Source organism: Phacochoerus africanus, chromosome 2, assembly GCF_016906955.1.
Source record: "Phacochoerus africanus isolate WHEZ1 chromosome 2, ROS_Pafr_v1, whole genome shotgun sequence".
Lineage (NCBI taxonomy): Eukaryota > Metazoa > Chordata > Mammalia > Artiodactyla > Suidae > Phacochoerus > Phacochoerus africanus.
In genome coordinates, this window is record NC_062545.1 from 244,929,710 (window position 1) to 244,949,275 (window position 19,566).

Genomic DNA, 19,566 nt, shown 5'->3' on the forward strand with positions numbered 1-19,566 from the left:
TTTTTTTTTTTCTGTCTTTTTAGGGCCACACGTGCACCTGCAACATATGGAAGTTCCCAGGCTAGGGGTCCAATTGGAGCAGCAGCTGCCTACGCCACAGCCACAGCAATGCCAGATCCAAGCCACATCTGCAACCTACACCACCGGTTGTGGCAACACTGGATCATTAACCCACTGATTGAGGCCAGGGATCGATCCTGCATCCTCATGGATACTAGTTGGGTTCATTACTGCTGAGCCACAATGGAAACTCCATCATGCCACTTTTTTTGGGTAACTGAATCCTGCAAAAATATTTTTAACAATCTGTTTATCTTGAGTTCTTTTTGTATTTGGCACTTCCTTATTAAATCATTTCTATAGAGTGCAAGAGAAAAGCAAATCACCTCCTACTGGAATTATAATGTATTTCATATTAGTATAAAATATTGTACTATTTAAAGGTTAACTATCATACACTTGAGATCATTAAATGTGAAAAGAAGTGGGATAATTTATTTTATTAATGAATCAGGAAAAAAAAAGCTATTACTATCTTGGGAAAAATGTTTAAGTCTCTCCTTTAAACCCAGTACCAAGGGTTTTATTTATTTTCCCTCTACTGGTATTAAGGTAAAAATCGATTTGGCCTAATTAGAAATAACACACTGAAAAATGTATTTCTGGTTTATTTATATACAGCCAGTTAATGCAGGTTGAATGACGAATGAGCCAAATAATGAAACCTTGAATGAAATGGCAAAATAGACTCCCTCAGTTTTTTTTTTTTCCCCTAATTATGTTCTTGTACCCAGTGAAGTCAAAGTGATTCCTTCTATTTTTGAGATGAAGCAACTAAGGACAAAGGTGAATTTTAAAGCAAACCAAATGTTTGCCAAGTTACACAAACATGTCAGTCTGTCTTTGTAAACACTATCCACTGTGCCCTAAAAGTCCTGGTCTAAGGACTTTTTCCACAAGCACACCTGCATCCTTCAACCCGTCACTGCTCAAGCATCACCTTCTGTCTGAAGCCTTCTCTAGATTTCTCTCTTTTCCCTGAGGACCAGTAATAGTTGACCAGGCAAAGAGATATCCAGGTCATGTTTTGGGGGATTTCACTTACATTGAAAAATATAGTGCCAAACAGGGTTTCAAAATCTGCTGTTCACAATATGGATTAAAAGTTCCTTAAAAATATGTATTAACTTATTGTTCACTACAGGCAATAGCTGAACGTTTCAAATCTGTCCATGTATCTTTATTTCCACATACATCACTTTCTGGATACAATTTAAGGCCTTTCGTGAATACCAGGCTGGGCTAAAGGATGCTCAGAGCCCCTCCTGTGATTGCCCTTTGTAATTAATGTCAAGAATCCCCTCATATCTGCCTTCCCCAAGGACATAGATCTTTGAGGGTCTGAACCCTATGAACCATGGTGTTCTCACTCTCCATATTTCCTGGCATTCACTGGGTGTGAAATCAATGTTTAATGGACAGACACAAATCAGAACCAAAACCTGAACTAGACCCTTTAGCCAAAACCAAGAACCTAAAATTGGACAATCATTAATATCTCAATGTCCATAGTAAATAGAGGTTTATGAAAAGTGATGAACAGGACTTCTGCAGGCTAGTCAAAAAATGAAGTTACAGGAAGCTGGATGCAATGTACTGCCTCCCACACTAGTTTCAAGGTTCAAGTAACCAAGCATCTGCTTTCCACATGGGTCGTTAGGAGGCTATATACCCTTTATTTGTTGGTCAAGAAGAGAAAATGAGTATTGCAAGCCATCGCATTCAATCCTTATAATAATCCTGCAATTGATATTATTCTATTTTATAGATGAAGAAAGGCACAGAGTCTAATTAACCTGCCTAAGGTCACCTGGTCAGATTAAAACACTGTTCCATCTAATTCCAAAGGCCCTGCTTATTCTTCTACACTTCACGGCCTGACATTTAAGGAAAATTCCATCTTAAAATCTATGACTTTCAGTATTAAATCTGGAAACATACTGCAGGGGATAGGGTGTTTGAACTGAGCTGCAGAGAACTGGCAGAGTTTAAACTGAGCTATAGCTCCAAAATAAATATGTCGCATGTTTTCCTTGGTGGACAAGAGCTTCCTGGGCTCTCCAACAACTGAGATTTCTGTTAGGAGCTTCTCCCTTGTAATTTCCAGGATAGAACCATCTTCTTTTGGGAGCTGAGAGCAGTTAGGAACCTCTCTCTAGAGCACAGATTCTCCCATGCAAATCCATCCCACTGTTGAGAGTAGGTTCAAGTCTGCCTGGATGAGAGGGAACCCCCTCCCCCTCCTTCCTTCCTCCTGAAACATCTTTCTCCTTTGCCATAGGAACCCCCAGAGCTGCAGGGTCCTTCCTCCTCTCTAAAAGATCAACTCAAATCTGCACATTTGGCTTCTGTGACTGAGAAAGTACATTTTCTAAAATCCTTCCCAAGTAGTAAAGAAAAACCAAAAAGTAAATAATTACAGAATCCACACGAAACCAAGGGTCAACTTTCCAGAGCATTATCCTGTAATCGTAGAGAGTTCCTGTGCTCCTATGGAAAACAGCCCCTAGCTATCCTTGCCCTGCACCCCTATTTCCACATTCACCTGATAATCAAGCTTAGCCTGGAGCCACCATGTCCTTGTTGAACACAGTTTCTATGAATAAAAATGAAATTAGAGGTGAAACAATGTGTTAACTCACCCTGTGTGTGGTATAAAATCTCCCTATGTCTCCAGATGGGGAGAAAGAATATATTTTTTTCTTTAACAACAACAGCAACAAAGGATCCAGTCTATCCTGAGGCCCACCTATCTATAACCTTATTCTAGAAGTTTTTGACTCAGCCATTCTGGAGTGAAAAATCATGTATGAAAATATTCCCGGGGGAATTCTAATGCTCCCTCACCTAATTTAGAACAGGTGATATAGACTTCATATTATAAATACATTTAAAAAAAAAAGACTTGGAGAGTTAAAGAAATCTACCCGAAGTCATCCAGTTAGTTATCTTAGGCTGTTGAATTACTTCATCTTTGTCCCTCACTCTTAAATAGAATCTTACAAGTGACCAAAGTATTGACCAAAAATTTTAAAAAAGAAAGCATATTATAGGAGTTCCCACTGTGGCTCAGTGAGTTAAGAACTCCACTGCAGCACTTGGGTTGCTGCAGAGGCATGAGTTCTATACCCAACTCAACATAGTGGGTTAAATGATCTAGCATTGCCAATGCTGTGGCTCAGATCTAATCCCTGGCCGGTGAACTTCCATATGCCACAGGTACAGCCACTCAAAAAAAGAAAATTTTTTAAAAAATTAAAAGAAAGTATATTATAGAAGTAAAAACATGAAAGGAAATGTATCTTTCATATTATGGCAAAAAATGCAGAAACCTCAGTTTTCACAAACATAATCGATCAAAAGTTGATCTTGAAAAATATACAACACTGTTTCTAAAATTTCTAGTTGAACTCAAGAGCCTAAATTTCTAATGTCCTAAAAACAAACAGGAATAAGCAAACCTATAGTAATAAATTAGATCTGAAGCCATTGTTTCTTAAGGACTCAATGGACTCAAACAAAAGAGAAAGCCTGGGGCCTGAAAAAAGGTGGTGTTATATATATATATATATATATATATATATATAATATGGTGGTGGTGTTATATAATATAAATATAATATAAAACAAAAGAAGTGAGGGCCTTATGAACAAGGCATATAAACAAAAAACGCTAAAATCATAAGGGAAAAGGAACAAAGTCACAATCATATATTTTACTACTTCTCAGTAATAAGCAAACAAAATGTACTAAAGATATAGATGATTAAAAGGTTGATCTAAGGCATATTTACATCACACTCCTCAAAACACACAGAACATTTAAAAATAGGCAATGTGAGAGACTAGAGAGCAAATCAAGAAATTTTTTTTTTGTCTTTTTGCCTTTTCTAGGGCCCCTCCCGCGGCACATGGAGGTTCCCAGGCTAGGGGTCGAATCAGAGCTGCAGCTGCCAGCCTGCACCACAGCCACAGCAACATGGGATCCGAGCCATGTCTGCAACCTACACCACAGCTCAGAGCAACGCCGGATCCTCAACCCACTGAGCAACGCCAGGGATTGAACCCGCAACCTCATGATTCCTAGTCGGACTCATTAACCACTAAGCCACAACGGGAACGCCAAATCAAGAAATTTTAAAAGGCTCTAGATCATGCGTATTACCTTCTCTAGAAATTTGAAGATACCTTAAACCAAAAAACCCTATGTACTTGAAAGAATTAAACTCACTTCTCTGTAATGTATGGCTCGATATAGCCTGTGCACATTGTTTAAAAATAGAACTCAACATTAAAACACACAACATTAAAAAAAATATGTGGGGTGCATCGAAAATTGAGATCTTTAAATATTTCATTAGAGTATACTTAAGTATAATACAGATGATCTTATTTTGGTTGAAATCTCAAGGAAGGTTTAATAGAAGATTTAACAATTTGAGTGGCCTTTGAAGAGCATGATCAGGGAGCAGGAACAGCCCATACAAAAATGAGACCACAAAGCAAGGGGCTGTTCAGGGAACAGTAAGTGTGTGCTAGAGTCAACTAAGTTTGTATCTACTTATATTCCCAGAATCACTCTGCCTCCATGACCGAAGTTACCTGAGATGGCTGGTGTGTCACAAGCTGTTTTTTTTAAAAATCACCTTCCTATTTGATACTTCAAGACACACAGTTACTTGATGTCAAACTGTGAAGACAAGTATTATGTTTAACTAGTTAGAAACTAATGTTTTGTACATTTTTTTTTGTATGAGGAAGTGATGTAGCTTGCCCTGATTTTTTTTTTTTTTTTTGGTCAGCTTTAATATATTTATGCCAGAATTTTAAAGAAAACTTTCTTGTTCAGGTGTGCATCGAAGAACCACATTTATTCAATGGTTGATGTTGTTTGGTGATATTTGTACACAAACCCTCTTTTCTCAGTTTTATAGATACCAATAAAATGAACATAATAATTCACTTTAATCTTTTACTACCACAGTTGCTGCCTCTTCTGGAATTTTGGAATTTTAATGAAACTTCCCTTTTGCGTTACAGGGAAAATGATGTTGGTTAATGGTCAATCTCAAAAATCAATTGTGCAGGAAAAAATACTACCCTGAAAAAGAACTTTGTGTTCAGATTTCTTGACACGTGATCACATTCAAAGTAATATATTAATAAAAGATCACCTAAGTTACACAAGCAGTGACAGGGAATCCTGGATTTGAGCAATGCTGGGCATGATTCTTTCTTACCTAAGGGCCTCTCCTGTGTAAGAAATTCAAGGTCATTCTGCAGCCATGCCCTTGGGCTGGCAGGTGATACTGCCACCTGCGTTCCCCAAAAATGCCACTACCAGCCTCCCCTATCCACGCAGTTTTGTATATCTCACTGTACGGACTTTGTAGAAAATGTATATTTTATAGTTTGCACAGTATTACTTTACAGGAAGGGTGGCGGAGCATCTACAGCCTAGAGCCCCAGAGCAATAGCTTGACTTTGTGGCTCCAATTTTAACTGCATCTCATTTCTCTAGCATGGTAATAGCTAATGTGTAACTCCTTCAAGAGAAGGCGCTCCCTTGTCTGTACCCATCAGAATGTTCTCTTGACACTTCCATGTTGGTTCTTCTTTAACTTTTCTTTTTGTACATTTTTTTTTCTAAAGAAAAAAGTTATCACAAAAGTATTCTGGCTCGTGTCCTTTGTTTTAAGCTTCATCCCTGGGCAAACGTATTTGAAGAGTCACAGGGTCTGAGCTCCCTAAGTGCTTATCCCCTTCAGTTCCATGCCTACTGAGATAAGACCTAATAGAGGCATGATTGATGACCAGTACGTCTTTTCATGGTTGAGTATGTGTTTAGGCAAAAGAATTCTTGACATGAAGACACTGAAAGGCACCTTCTGGATGCCTACCAAGCAAATACCTTTGTCTTCAGCCTGCCCAGAGATACTTCTGAGACGTCAGTAAAAAGTCAGAGTCATCTTGAGCAAAAGAAGTAACCTCTGCTGAAGCTTTCCCTCATCCCTCACCTCATTCTCTCCTAAAGTTACTTACACTTACACACACACACACACACACACACCTTTTGAGTGACATCTGACTACAAGTTGGGGAAGGGGGCAAGAAAGCAAAGTGTTGAAAGCCCTACTCATGCCAGATGCTAAGCCACAACCATACTCTGGTTGCTCTCAAAACGATGAGCCCAGAGAAGCTGTGCCGATCCCAAGGTCTACACACATCAACACTAATATTAGAATCCAGGTGTGCCCAGCTCCAAACTCCATTCTTTCTGCCACATCGAAATGCCTCTGAATCGAATCCTCATCTTTTCAGAGGCCCTTCAATGTGATCACCCTACTGAGGTGAACTTAGGTGGTTCAGGGGATGGTGTAGGGAACAAAAGCACATGATGAGAAAGATGCATTCTGCTCATGAGAAGGGATCATTTGTGAGCTCCAAGTCTTCCAATCTTGTATAAGCTAGTTCAGTACACTGTGACTGTCGCCCAGTTTCAGAGTGATGCATTTCCCACACATTTTATGTTTTCATAACAGCAATGAGAGATCAGTTTTATTGCACTGTTCCCAAGACATTCTGAAAAATACTGGCAGGATATATTGACGTTACCTTACCTATTTCTTACCACAAAAAGAAGACCATCTACATGGAGGACAGCCAGATGGTATTTCCAAGAACCTAAGCACAAAAGTGAGGGTTATACTTCTACTCGTCTCTCTGGTTCCCTTCTGGGAGGACCTGTTAGAAGTGTTCCGAGATCTCCGGCCCCAGACCCCTATTCCCTGGCCTGGGGGGCTACTGGTACATGAGTGAGTGAGTGATGCTCCACAGGACACTACCTGGGGGCCCAAGGAATAAGGGCCACACCCCCTGGGCTCACTGAGCTGGGTCAATTCCTCCTGCTATGACAAGGCAGCCTTAAGTGCTACCCTTGCTTAACTTCAAGTCATTACACAGCCCTCACGTTAATCTGTCAACCCTTCCATTGAAGATTCATTTCTTAGACGTCAGACCCCTGCACAAGGGACTTCTCCAAAGGACAATGCCCTGGGACACAAAGTCTAAATAGGAATGGTTACAATGACTTCAGAATGAACTCTACAATCAGTTTTTCTCTTCTTTAACGGAAAACCCTGGGTAGCCTGATAAGTCAGACTCGCTGTGAGAGGGAAGCCGAGAAAAGCCAATGAAAGGCAAATAAGGACTGCATACAGGGAGTTCCCATTGTGGCTCCGCGGTCACAAACCTGACTGGTAGCCATGAGGATGTGGGTTCAAACCCTGGCCTCGCTCAGTGGGTTGGGGATCCAGCGTTGCTGAAAGCTGTGGTGCAGTTCGAAGACATGGCTCGGACCTGGCATTGCTGTGGCAGTCATGTAGGCCAGCAGCTGCAGCTCCAATTCAACCCCTCGTGGGAACTTTCATATGCTGCAGGGACAGCCCAAGAAAGCAAAAATAATCATAATGATAATAAGGGTTTTTTTTTTTTTAAGTGTGTATACAGGTAAACTCCTGAGACAATTAGCCCCTGAGGATGTGGATGACATCTTTCATTTCTCTGATTCTGCACACAGAGGAGTACCTGACAAAACCAACAGTGAAAACCTTGTCAAATAGATGGATTCCAGGCTTCTGCTTAATTTGGCTGAGGAGACTATGAGTCATTTGGAAATACGGAAAATTCAAACGGGGCCTGGAGGTCCATGACAGAGAAGTCTATTCAGATAGAGAAGTCAGGGTGAGGAAGGTGCACTTGGCAGTTATGAGTATGTGGGTGCCTGTCTTGGTAAAGTGGAGCAAGCCCTCCAACTTAGCCACAATAGGCAGAGGGGCTATATGATGCTCCACGGCAGCAGAAGGCGAACCGGCAGATTCCCACACACAGAAGGAGAAGGAATAGGCCTCATTGGAATGATTTAAAGAGCAGAAGAGCCAGGAGTAGCATTTTTGTTTCAAAAGCGCTGCCTTGATTTCCTAGTATATGCAACAACCACCATATCAAGGAGGCAGATACAAGCACTGGGTGGCCCTCAGTCCTTTTACGGAGCTTACATTAAAGCTGTTATACTACTCTCGTCCTGCTGAATTCAAACTAAGGACTAGAGAGGAACCACAAATTTCTCGCCTGTAGCTTTGTTCTACATTCAGATGTCCCAGGATCAATAGGTGGTTAATGAGCATCTCGTGTGTGTCAGGAATCATGCTAAGAATTGGGAATATCCAATGAAATTGACTTGCTTACCCTCATGGAATTTAGAGTCAAGTGGAAGAAAAGGGACACCACAACAAAACACTCAGAGCTTTGAAGGAAACCTGATTTAGCTAGGCCAAGATATCTGTATAGTGATATACATGTTAGAATGAGGAGGAGGTAACTGGAGAGAAAGTAGAGAAAGCATATGAGGCCAAGAGAACAGCATGTACAAATGTCCTGAGGCAAGAAAGAGCTTTACACGTGCAAAGAGCTGAAAGGAAGCCAGAGTGCACCCACAATCGGGCGGGCCATTCAAGGGGAAGTTTGGCACCTCTTACCTCTTGCTAAGCCCCTGTGGGTTCCTCGATTTGGTCCAGCTCGTCCCTGTGTTAAGGCAGCCACCAGTGGAGTAGCCAGTTACGTCGTTCTCCATTTGTTCCCCTCTCTTCCTCAACCTGGTCCCTGCCAGCAAAAATCTGGAAGGCAATTTCAATAACTTGAGACATAGGCACATCCCTAAAGCCCCTTCCAACTCTTGGATTTTTCTCTCTATATACAGGCTTCTCTGACCAATAAAAGCCCCAGGCCTTTAACCCAGCAACCATCTTTAAATTCCCCGAGGCTTCACGGTCTATAGCTGTGTATATGCCTAGAGGCTTTAGAGATCCTTTCCAGAAATTCTGAAGAAACTCCACTGGGTTTCTGTTTGACCTCCCGAACTTTACTCAGACGTCTCTGTTTCGGCCCCCTCTTCACAATCTTGCAAGAATGCCATCTCGATAAGGTTCAGGTTTTGGCCTCTCCCCAGCACTGCATCCCAATCAGGATCCACTGTTGGTTCAGCGGTGCCTCCAGCAGCCTGTGCCGGCTGCCAGGGATTGTGTGTGAAGCTGATTTGCCCCCTCTCTGACCTCATCCAGCACCATTTTATGTTCCTCTCATAACATAAAGGTGAGGAGAGTATTTAATACATTTGGAACACTGGCCCAGGTCGGGGTGTGGGTTGCAAAAAATTCGTGGCAAAAGATTTTCTGTTCTCTGTTGATCATCTCTCTAAGTTGCTACACTGGTCTTCCCGTTAGAGAAATCTGAAGTTGAAAAAGAAGAATGGACCCAGATCAATCCCAACGACTCCCCAGTTTGAGCATTCCCACCTCCAGTGGGGGCTTGCCTTAAGGGATTTTGCCCCACCTGACAGGATCCAAAAACAAAGTCCCAGGCCTTCAAGCCAGGTACCTTGGTGGTTGTCACCTTTATACTGTCTGCCCACTCCCACCAGGTGGGCCACAAACCCACAACCAGCAGGACCTCACAGAGAACATGGGCACAAGCTTATATCTTTAACAAGGTTACCCGAAAGGCATCTTCCAAACCCCTCAAATGTTTTGGTTTGTTTGTTTGTTTGTTTGTGTTTTTTTCCCCCCACTATAAAATGAAACTAAGTGCCGAGATTGAGGGCACTTCGCCAGGTGCATCAAGGGACAGACCCTGGAACAAAGGGACCAGGCAGCTGCTTGGACACATGCACAGGCTCTCAGTACTAGCAAGAGGCTCCCAAACCAACAGGCAAAACTTCTGACAGGACTTACCTCCTGGTTAGGCAACCAAATTTGTCACTGGGCCAGCTTCATTTTGCCAGATGCATTTTGCCAGATGCAAAACCAAATCGCTAAGAAGCTTGTGAGGAGGGGTGGGCGGGAAAGATTTCATCACTAGGCAGCCACGCAAAGACCAAAAAAGCTCTCTCAAACCCGCCCCCTGGGAGCCAAGGGGTTTGTGGCACTTGTGGGATAGCCAATAAAGAAGCAGGGCTGTCTGAGGCATGGGGCGTGTAGGAGCGTGATCGGGAAAACGTGCCTTAACCAGGGCTCTGCACAGGTGCGCCGAAGCGAAGGCCCCTGAACTTTCAAAAGGTCACGAGGGATGCCAGCACATGCCCAGCTGGAGGGTGTCTGTGCTAGTCCTTCCTAACCAGCTCAGCTTGAACTAGACACAGCTGAGATTCCAGGTGCCTGGAAAATAACTGGGCCAATCATCTTATTTAGGCTCTGTGCCCGGCTTGGAGGACAAGCAAGTCTTATAACCACCTTGATCAGTGAAAACAAGTGAAATGGACTTGACTAATCATTATGCACTGTTTCAGAAAGAACCACGAAAAAAAAAAAAAAAACCCACAGAGTAAGGAAACGAAAAGAGAAAAGTATGTAAAAACATTTTCAAATATCATCTTTATCACACTGTGTGTAAACTCAGAACACATTTATTAATTGAGGGTGAAATTTTCGCTAATTCAGGCCCAGAATTTGATATCCTCCAGTGGTACTGCATCTTGTAGTCGGGACGTCTAGAAAAGCACTTAATTAGTTAAAATGTTACTTGGTTAGCATGCAATTAAAAAAAAAAAAAAAGCTGAATAGTGTCTATTTGCATAAGCCATGGGAAAATCCTGCTACGCAGTTCTTGTCCCCTGGCTAAACTGACTTTTCTATTGTTGACACAACTACATTTCTCCTATAGGTGTTCTTTCTTTTCTGATCCAGTTTTTCTCATTCAGGGAAATGGACATTCATAAAACGTTCTCACTGAGGTCAGAACACACCTCTGCTTGGTATGATTTTTTTCTTTCTGTACATGTAATGTTAAAGTATTTGAAAGGCCTTCTATCTTTATTTAGTCTTTTACTCTAATGTGAAAGGCTTTTCATATTTCTTTTTGAAAAACTATTGAAGTCTGTCTTTTACTATTATGTGTTGAGCTAATCCATCTAAAACATTGTAAGGACCCTTATCACATTCACCTCAGTTATATAATACTGGAAGCCATAATAGACAAGAGAAGACTAGAATATTGCATCTCTAGCCACTGAAACCTGGGTAGCTACTGCTGCCAGGTGGGCAAAATACTAGTTACATGAGTTGTAGAGGAAGACTATAAACCCAATCCTTTTATAAACTCATCTCTCCTTGCATGAGCTCAGGTAGATTAAAGCCCCCAAGTTTTAGTTTACTCATCTGTTAATGGAAATAGGTTCATAACTACCTATGCTGGAATTTTTTTTTTTTCTTTTTCAGCTGTACCCACTGCATATAGAAGTTCTCAGACAGGGACTAAATCCAAGCCACAGCTGCAGCAACACTGCATCCTTAACCCACCGGGCCAGGCCGGGGACCAAACCCACAAGGCCTCAGAGACAATGCCAGGTCTTTAACCTGCTGTGCCACAGAGGGAACTCCTGTGATGATTAATTTCATGTATTATATATTGACTGAGCCACAGGGAGCCAAGATATTTGGTTAAAGATTATTCTGGGTATGTCTGTGGGGGTGTTTTGGGATGAGATTGACATTAGATTCAGCAGGCTGAGTGAAAGAGTTTCCCTTCCTATTATGGGTGACCCTCATCCAGTCAATGGAAGGCTACTAAGCAGAACAAAAAGGCTGACCTTCCTTTGCAAAGAGGCAATTCCTCCTGCCTAAAAGTTTGAGCTAAGACATCATCGTTTGCAGCCTGAAGTCTCATACTGACACATGGGCTGGCCTTGGATCTCGAGCCTGCCGGCTTTAGGACTGAAATTTAGACAGTTACCTCTGGTAGTCCTCAGGCCTTCAGACTCAGACTGGAATCAACCCATCAGCTCTCCCTGGGTCTCCAGATTGCAGGTTGCCGATCTGGAGACTTCTCAGCCTCCATAATTGCAGGTGACCGTTCCTTATAGTCTCTTTCCTTCTCTTTCTTTCTAAACAGAATGTTTGTTTTATTTCTCTGGAGAGCCCTGACTAAGATGTTGGTACTGAGAGTGGTTCTAGAGCAACAGAGTTGTGAGGATGATTTTCTAAATTGGATCTGGCCTTTCTGGAATTGACCCTTTATTCTGATGAGATTTACAGATGCCAATAACTCTTTGAAGCAGTAAGGAGAACACTGATAGTCTATGGCATGACTTGGCAATCGTTCTATGCAAAATGTCAACATGGGATACTCCTACTCAACCTCTTACAAGAAGCAAAGGGCTGGGTGAGTTTGTGATTTTTTGGGACATTTGGACAAACTGAAGGATATGATGAGATTGGCTGGTTGCTCCTCATGTCGCAGGGCAAAGTAGGGAAAGAAAACGATGAGCTCAGGGAGTTACACTCCCAGCTTCTGTGTCCATACATGATCTGAAGGCTTCGATGTGCGCTCTGAAGAACATCTTTATCTTCTGTAGCCACAGGGCAGAGAGTGCGAAAAATCAAATCCAGCATCTTAACCTGTGAGGGGCTGACTCACCATGCTCGTTGAACTCACTGCCTCGTGGGCTATCTACTGTTAAAGCTGATGTGAAGATTCAATGGTAGAACTCATGAAAAGCTTTTAGCAGGGCTTCTGGTATGAAGTAAACACTCAATAGGCACTTTTGCTCTGTGTTTCTGCAATACAGATGGCTTGTTTTTCAGTCCCCCTCCAATCAGGAGATGGAAGTGACTCTACTCGCCATCAGAGGTTTCACTGCTCCCCACTATTGCATCATCACAAACAAAATGTAACACAGTCTCCTCCAACAACAACGCATGGTCCTCTAACCTGAGGACCAGGCATAGTATCGAAGCTTATGAAACTTACACAGAGTCTAAAAAATGTCTTATAAAATTCAAGACGGTTATTGGTTTTCAATTCATCCTGTTCAATTTTGATTTAAAAAACTCCTCTGCTTGTGCCATTTGTCCCTCTACACTGCCTCAGGCCAGGTCCAAAAGAGGATGGACGGCTGTGATGGGAGACGGGTTCGTCATCCCGACAGTCTTTAGTACCAAAGCGCGAAAAGCCCTGATGCAAATGGCTTCGGGTAGGCACTTTGTTGAGTCCCATAACTAGAAATCCAAAGACTGAGCAACTGTGGGAGCAACATAGTTTGAGCCCCGGTTCCATTTCTCTGCAATTCATTTGGCTCAGACCCTGGGTACTGGTTTCATCCTCAGACAAGCTCCCCTCCTGGTCTCAATGGATCCTCCACCTTAAGAAAAAACAGCAGCCAGAAGGAAAATTTCCCCCACACGCCAAAATGTCTCTTTCAGACAATCTCCATTCTCTTCAGATGTCTCTGACATCTCATTGGCCAGAATTATACCGTATGCTGGAGTTCCCATTGTGCCTCAGCAGGTTAAGAACCTGACATTGTCTCTATGACGATGCAGGTTTGATCCCTCACATGCCTCAGTGGATTAAGGATCTGGTGTTGCCACAAGCTAAAGCATAGGTTGCAACTGCAGCTTGAATCCAGCATTGCTGTGGCTGTGGTATAAGCCTGCAGCTGCAGCTCCAATTCACCCCCCCATCCTGGGAACTTCCATATGACAATTAAAAAAGAAGTCTGCCACAGGTCCTTCCCTACACTAATCCATGGATGAAGAAAAAAAGACCACTATTATTGGTCTACACCAATTAGCACTCACCTGTGGGAGCTAGAATAAGTCCAGAATCACAAAAGCACAGGGACATATGTGGGTACCATCAGGAAGGCAAATGTTTAGGCTACCAACAGTGTAACGGCAGAGGATTTTTGTTTGTTTGTTTGTTTGTTTTCAATGGCTGCATCTGTGGCATATGGAGGATCCTAGGCTTGGGGTCTAATTGGAGTTGGAGCTGCCACTCTACACCACAGCCACTGCAACTCCACCGCAGTGTGGATTTGAGCCACATCTGACACTTACTCCACAGCTCACGGCAAGGACACATCCTTAACCCCCTGAGGGAAGCCAAGGATCAAACCCCCATCCTCAGGGATACTAGTCGGGTTTGTAACCCACTGAACCACAGTGGGAATTCCAGATTTTTAAAGCAATGAAACTTACTTCCAGAAGCAATAGAGATTTATGAAGAGCACATATAAGGATAGGTGGAAAATACATAGCCATGGTTAAACATAACAATGAAACAGTAGAGTAGCAAGCCTTAGAGACTAAGGCTGCCAGGTCCAGCATTAATTATTAGGTGTATGCAAAGGTGCATAAAGCCTTTGTCTTTGAGATAGACTGTCTCGCTACCCTAGAAAGGGAATACGATAGGGTGAAAGTTACTGGGATCCATATATATATATACATAAACAGAATGACAAAAAGTGTTCTGGAGATACTTCTGCCATCAGCCAAGAAGGGGGATACAGCCTAGAGAATCAACATGTTTGGAAAAGTCAATTCAGGAGTAAATCTTTCCCAGAAGTTAAAGAAAATACTTAACATGCATCAGAAACCAGGAGAGCACATCCACCCTGCCCACTTTTCATTTGTTTAGAAAATAGTTAGGGGAGACAGGAAAAACAGGTGGAGCAAATTGCGCTGATTGGCAACTGAATAGTCTTTGCTGGTGATGGATCTCATTTTTGTTCACGGTCACCAAATGGACATGGTTTTCAATGGATGCTGGCCCATCTCTATGTCCATGGGTCATTCTTCTTTGTCTAAGCTGGTGGGATGGTCTCCTTTCCTTTGCCTGTTATTACTTTAGGCATGAGCATGTGATACAGTTCTGCCCCATGGGGTACCAAGCAGAATGAATGAAAACAGTAATAATAAATTCACTCCTAGTCATTTCTTGAATTTCAGAACACTAAAAATGAAGAGAAAATTGTAAGATGCTTTCTTTTGGAGAAAGCAGGGAAAAAAATCCCATAAAGTAACAAGAATCAGATTTCGCATTGGCAACAATGGATGCCAAAAGAAAAAGACCATAGTGCTGAGGGAAAATTATTGTTACCGTCAATTTCCATAGGTATAAAAATTGTAAAGAGTAAGGGTAAAATAAATACAGATAAACATGGATCTTTTGAAATAATTACTTGAATTTGTACTTAGTAAAAATGGCCAAAAATTGTTAATAAGGCCAATAATTAAAAAGACAAAAGATGGGGGAGGGATGGACTGGGAGTTTAAGATTAGCAGATGCAAACTCATATATGGATAATTGACAAGGTCCTACTGCATAGCACAGGGAACTATATTCACTTCCTAGGATAAGCCATAATGGAAAAGAATATATACGTATGTATAACCAAATCACTTTGTTGTACAGCAGAAATGAACACGACATTGTAAATCAACTATACGTCAATAAAATAAAAAGGTTTTAGAAGGCATAAGAAACAGTGAGGAACTAAGAAACTATCAAGGTATAGTTATGTTTAAATTTATTTATTATAAAATATTATTCTGATATTAATGAGTGTGTTATGTAGAAAAAGATGTAGTATATGCTCAAGTTCCAGTCTGTTGGGCAGAAAAGTAAATATTTTGATTCTATCTCTTATTTTTTTTAACTTTTCATTATGAAAAATTGCAAGCATTCATAAAAACAGAAAACAAACTTTATTATGCCCATCATCTGGATGTAATAAGTTTTCACATTTGCCATATTCCTGTAGTATTTTAAGACATCTCCCAGATATTTTAAACCTTCACCTCTAAATATTCCAGTATGCATCTCTAAAAAATTACTTTTTTATATAACCTCAATGTCCTTTTGACACATAACATGATAATTTCTTAGTATCCCTTGATTTCTTTAATTATCCCTTATTTCTTTTTACCTTGTTCAAACCACACCCATACATAGCATTTGGTTTATATACCTCTTAAGTTCCTTTCAATTCTGAAGAGCCCTCCAGCTCTCTCCAATTCAAAAAGAAAAAATAAAACCCCCAAAGTTAAAAATTCCAATTTTTTTCCTGGAATTAACTTGAGAAAAGATACAAGGCCATATTGTAATCAACTGTGAAGAGACCAGCTCATAAAATGACTGACAATCTATGTTTGACTGTCTCCTTGTAGAAGCATTTAACTGTTCACTAGCCATAACATCAGTAAGAATTTTGATCTAATGGCTTGATTGTTATCAAGTTTAACAGTGTTGTTAGACATAGGTCTAAGTAGTGCTGGGCACTCCATATTACATCTGGTCATGAAAGCTATTATGTCAAGTAGATGATTTTTAGAGGTGCTAAGTCTGATCAGTAGGTTCAGATAGTGAAAATCTGACCCCTCCATTGCAAAGTGAGGTACCTTATCACTAGCATATTATCTAGAGGATGAGATTTTGTACTTTGGTAAAATTACTCTTGGGTTTAAGAGGGTAAAAAATAAAAAGTAAATGTCTAGTTAGACATTAACAAAATGAGAACAGTGCCTCTCTAGGAGCTAGAAAAACAAAATAACAGCAGAAGGAATGAGTTTATTTAAGAGAAACAGAAATTGATGAATCAGGAAAAATTAGATTTGACCAATAAACAACCCAAATGCTGTTCTAGGAAAAGATCAATAAAACACACAAATATTTGGCAAGTCAGACTAAAAGGAAAAAAGAATATGCAAACAAATAACAGGGGATATGTGAAAAATTCTAAGAGAAAAATACAGGCCAGAAAATAGGGGTGAAATTTTGAGCATATATAAATGACTAGGTTGGCTCCAAAAGAAATTTTAAAACCAGAATTAGTCAATATGAGAAATTGATCTAATAGAATTAGATGAATGAGCAAAATTAGTCCATTAATGAATGTAATTCACTACATTCAGATATTGGAGGAGAAAAACATTATGAAAATACTGATAACTAACTCTGGTATAGAAATTTCAATGTGCCAGGCACTGTTCTGTTTTAAACTTAATGCATTTAATTTCAACAAGTGCTACAAAGGCACTTACTTTCACTCCTGATTAAAATCATAAAAACAAATGTTTTAGGAATAAAAAGCATCACTAAAAAATTAAAGTGTCTCCTAGAATCTATAGCAAGGATTACACTTGATAGTAGTATTAGAACTTTTCATATCAAATGTCAAATTCAACTCAAAATAATTTAAACAAATGATTTCACAAGTAACTTGTGCAAGTTCAAGGAAATTCACCTGGATTGGCAATACCTGGATCCGAGGTTGCCCTAACTGAGATATAAAAGGTTATTAAATTGGTAAGGATATCACAATTTTGATATAACAATGTATCCTGGTGTATATAAACGAGATTCAATTTACGAAAGTTCACATAAAATTTGGTCAGGTATATTTCAGATGCACTTGGTAGTTTGATTTGGCCCAATCTCTTTCAGTTGACTCAAGATGACTATAAATCTGGAAAAATCAGGATGGCCTCCTCTTCCATTGACATCCATATCTTACCCACTTTTTTTTTGTCTCCTCACCATTTCATCCCCCTTATTCAAAATTTGCTTCTGCTTCCAACGTGTTGCCTGAAGAATTTCAGGATCTCTCTCCAGGCTTGCTCTTGGGCTGCCTCATGGAGAACAGGGTCCCCTCCCCAGAGCAGGGGACGGAAAAGACCACGGGTCCAGGACCCATAACACATGGGCCAATAGGGCGGCTCTATGAGGTGGCCTGCCCCAGGGTAGAGCAGCATCCTTCCATCACTTCTCCCGTGACTTTGGAGCTGGTCCAGGGCCTGCTCAGCGTAGTCTCTGCTATTGAAGCATTCATCATCCCCCCCTATAATGAAGAGGATCGGGCCCTGGGATTTTTCAACAGGAAAGACACTCTGTTGATTCGATTCATCTCTGGGATCCCCCTTGTAATGGCGAAGGCGCACAGCCCCCGAGGCGCTGACTTCCATGCGTTCCGGAAATGAGGGAATGGGTTTTAAAACCAGATCCCGGTACCTGAGTGGAAATTCAAAGGCGGCATTGCTCCCATTGATGCAGACAGTGGCTACCACCTGCTTCAGGTAGCAGGCCATGGCCAGCCCAATCTCTGCACCTTTGCTCACAGAGATCACTCCAATTCCTGGCTTTTGGATCTAAAGAACAAAATAAAGGGAACCTATTATAAGCCAGACTCTGAGAAGGAGCTGTCCTATAAGCTCCTATAAGACCAATACAGCATTATGATGAGAAGAGTCAGAACATGTTGGGTGGGGGTGAGGATCCTGGCACTAGGGTTTCCAGCTTCAGTGACACACAGAGAACACTACCTAGTAACTCTCCTGGAGCCTTATTGTCTTAAGGGGTGGTAATATTACCTACCTTGCGGGAACAAAATGAAGATCAAGCAAAACCGTAGAAATAAAAACTCTTCATCAAAAACAGTGTTCTATAAGGCCAAAAGATGTCTAAATGCACCAGCAACATTCAATATCACAGGAGCAGAGGCAGGTAAGCTTTCTGAAGCATCAGATTCTTCTCTCCAGCTAGGGAAAGAAGCGCCCTGCTTTCTTTCTAGTGTCGGGTAAGTGGAATTCATATTTAACTAGCATTTTATAGCTACAAAGGATCCAAGGGCTACTCCTGTAAGCATTGGGAGCATAAAGGTAAAAGACTTGGATTCCATAAATGATTGCATTGCACTGCCCAGTCCAATAGCAAAAGCAGTAGGTCACAGGAGGGACTCCTTACTTTATAGTAGGCTGTGGAAGCAGAGGAAAAGGAAGAAGCCTATGACCAATGAGAGGGGGAAGGGAATTCTGGACAAACAGCAGCAAATACCTAGCAACCCATGTTTATCTGGCTCATAACTGTAACCCCAGTACATTTCTGTCATCAGAAAAAAAAAAAAAAACCAGCATAAACTTTCAAAAGAGATCATTCTGAGATCCAATTTTTTTGAGATCTACTTCAATAGGTATAAGTGGGGCCAAGAATCTGATACTATAAAATAGCCCCAATCTGATACTATAAAATACCCCATGTGCACCCATGTTTGGGAACCATCCATGTGAGGAATGGATCAGGGAGTGGGGGTGAGGGGGCTACACCTGGAGACAGGAAATTAATTAATGCACTATTTCCCCTTCACTGGCATTGATGATGAGGGACCAGACTAAAACAATGGCAGGGAGGATGAGGAGGGTGTGATGTACAAAGAAAGAACCTAAAACCCTTTGAGATGGGTTGAGGGTGTGGGGAAAGGAAGAAGGAAGAAACCAGTTGGGCACAGGTGACGAGGTGGATTTACTGAGAGTTTGCTATATGCTAGGCCCTCTAGGTGCTTTACACATACTAGCTCAGTCCTTCCAACAAGAAAAGGGAGATTCAGCAAGTTTAATTCTCACTCAAGTTGACAACAGTATCAAGGGTGGGAGGTGGACCTGTCCTGCTGAACCTAAATACAGACTGAATTTTGGCACTCGCCCTTTCCCCTCAGAAAATGCCACAAATAGTTACATTTAAGTTGCACGAAAATAAAAAGTTAACTCGAAAGCATTTTATCTGGGATTTAATTCTAGGCAGTCCTTTAAAAAGAGCTAAATATACTCAGAAAAATCACACATACACTTGACAATGATGCTATCACTGACGATGGGGATCCTGGTGATGCTCCAATAGGAA

The 19,566-nt window shown here is 41.3% G+C and overlaps 2 protein-coding genes and 1 long non-coding RNA gene across 7 annotated transcripts in view; 1 reads left to right on the forward strand and 2 right to left on the reverse strand.

Annotated features, from left to right (window-relative positions):
* The window catches only part of PLPPR1 (phospholipid phosphatase related 1), a 289,032-nt gene extending 283,302 nt beyond the window's left edge, over positions 1 to 5,730 (forward strand). The window contains exon 8 of the mRNA XM_047768052.1: positions 4,634 to 5,730. Within this exon, the coding sequence (XP_047624008.1) occupies positions 4,634 to 4,666 (33 nt within the window). The 3' untranslated portion in view covers positions 4,667 to 5,730. The remainder of the gene's footprint in view (positions 1 to 4,633) is intronic.
* LOC125120191 (uncharacterized) overlaps positions 1 to 10,334 on the reverse strand; it is a 100,323-nt gene extending 89,989 nt beyond the window's left edge. Inside the window, exons 1-3 of one of the 2 annotated variants that reach the window (XR_007133272.1) lie at positions 9,849 to 10,334; positions 8,598 to 8,735; positions 6,681 to 6,744 (exon numbers count right to left, since the gene is read on the reverse strand). This is a non-coding gene — a long non-coding RNA (uncharacterized LOC125120191). The remainder of the gene's footprint in view (positions 1 to 6,680; positions 6,745 to 8,597; positions 8,736 to 9,848) is intronic. The other variant, XR_007133273.1, reaches the window with a different exon arrangement.
* A 5,246-nt stretch (positions 10,335 to 15,580) lies between these two features.
* The window catches only part of LOC125120192 (acyl-coenzyme A amino acid N-acyltransferase 2-like), a 36,804-nt gene continuing 32,818 nt past the window's right edge, over positions 15,581 to 19,566 (reverse strand). For all 4 annotated transcript variants that reach the window (XM_047768056.1, XM_047768055.1, XM_047768053.1 and 1 more), the window contains one exon: positions 15,581 to 18,038. In XM_047768056.1, coding sequence (XP_047624012.1) covers positions 17,448 to 18,038 — 591 coding nt within the window. In that variant the 3' untranslated portion in view covers positions 15,581 to 17,447. The remainder of the gene's footprint in view (positions 18,039 to 19,566) is intronic.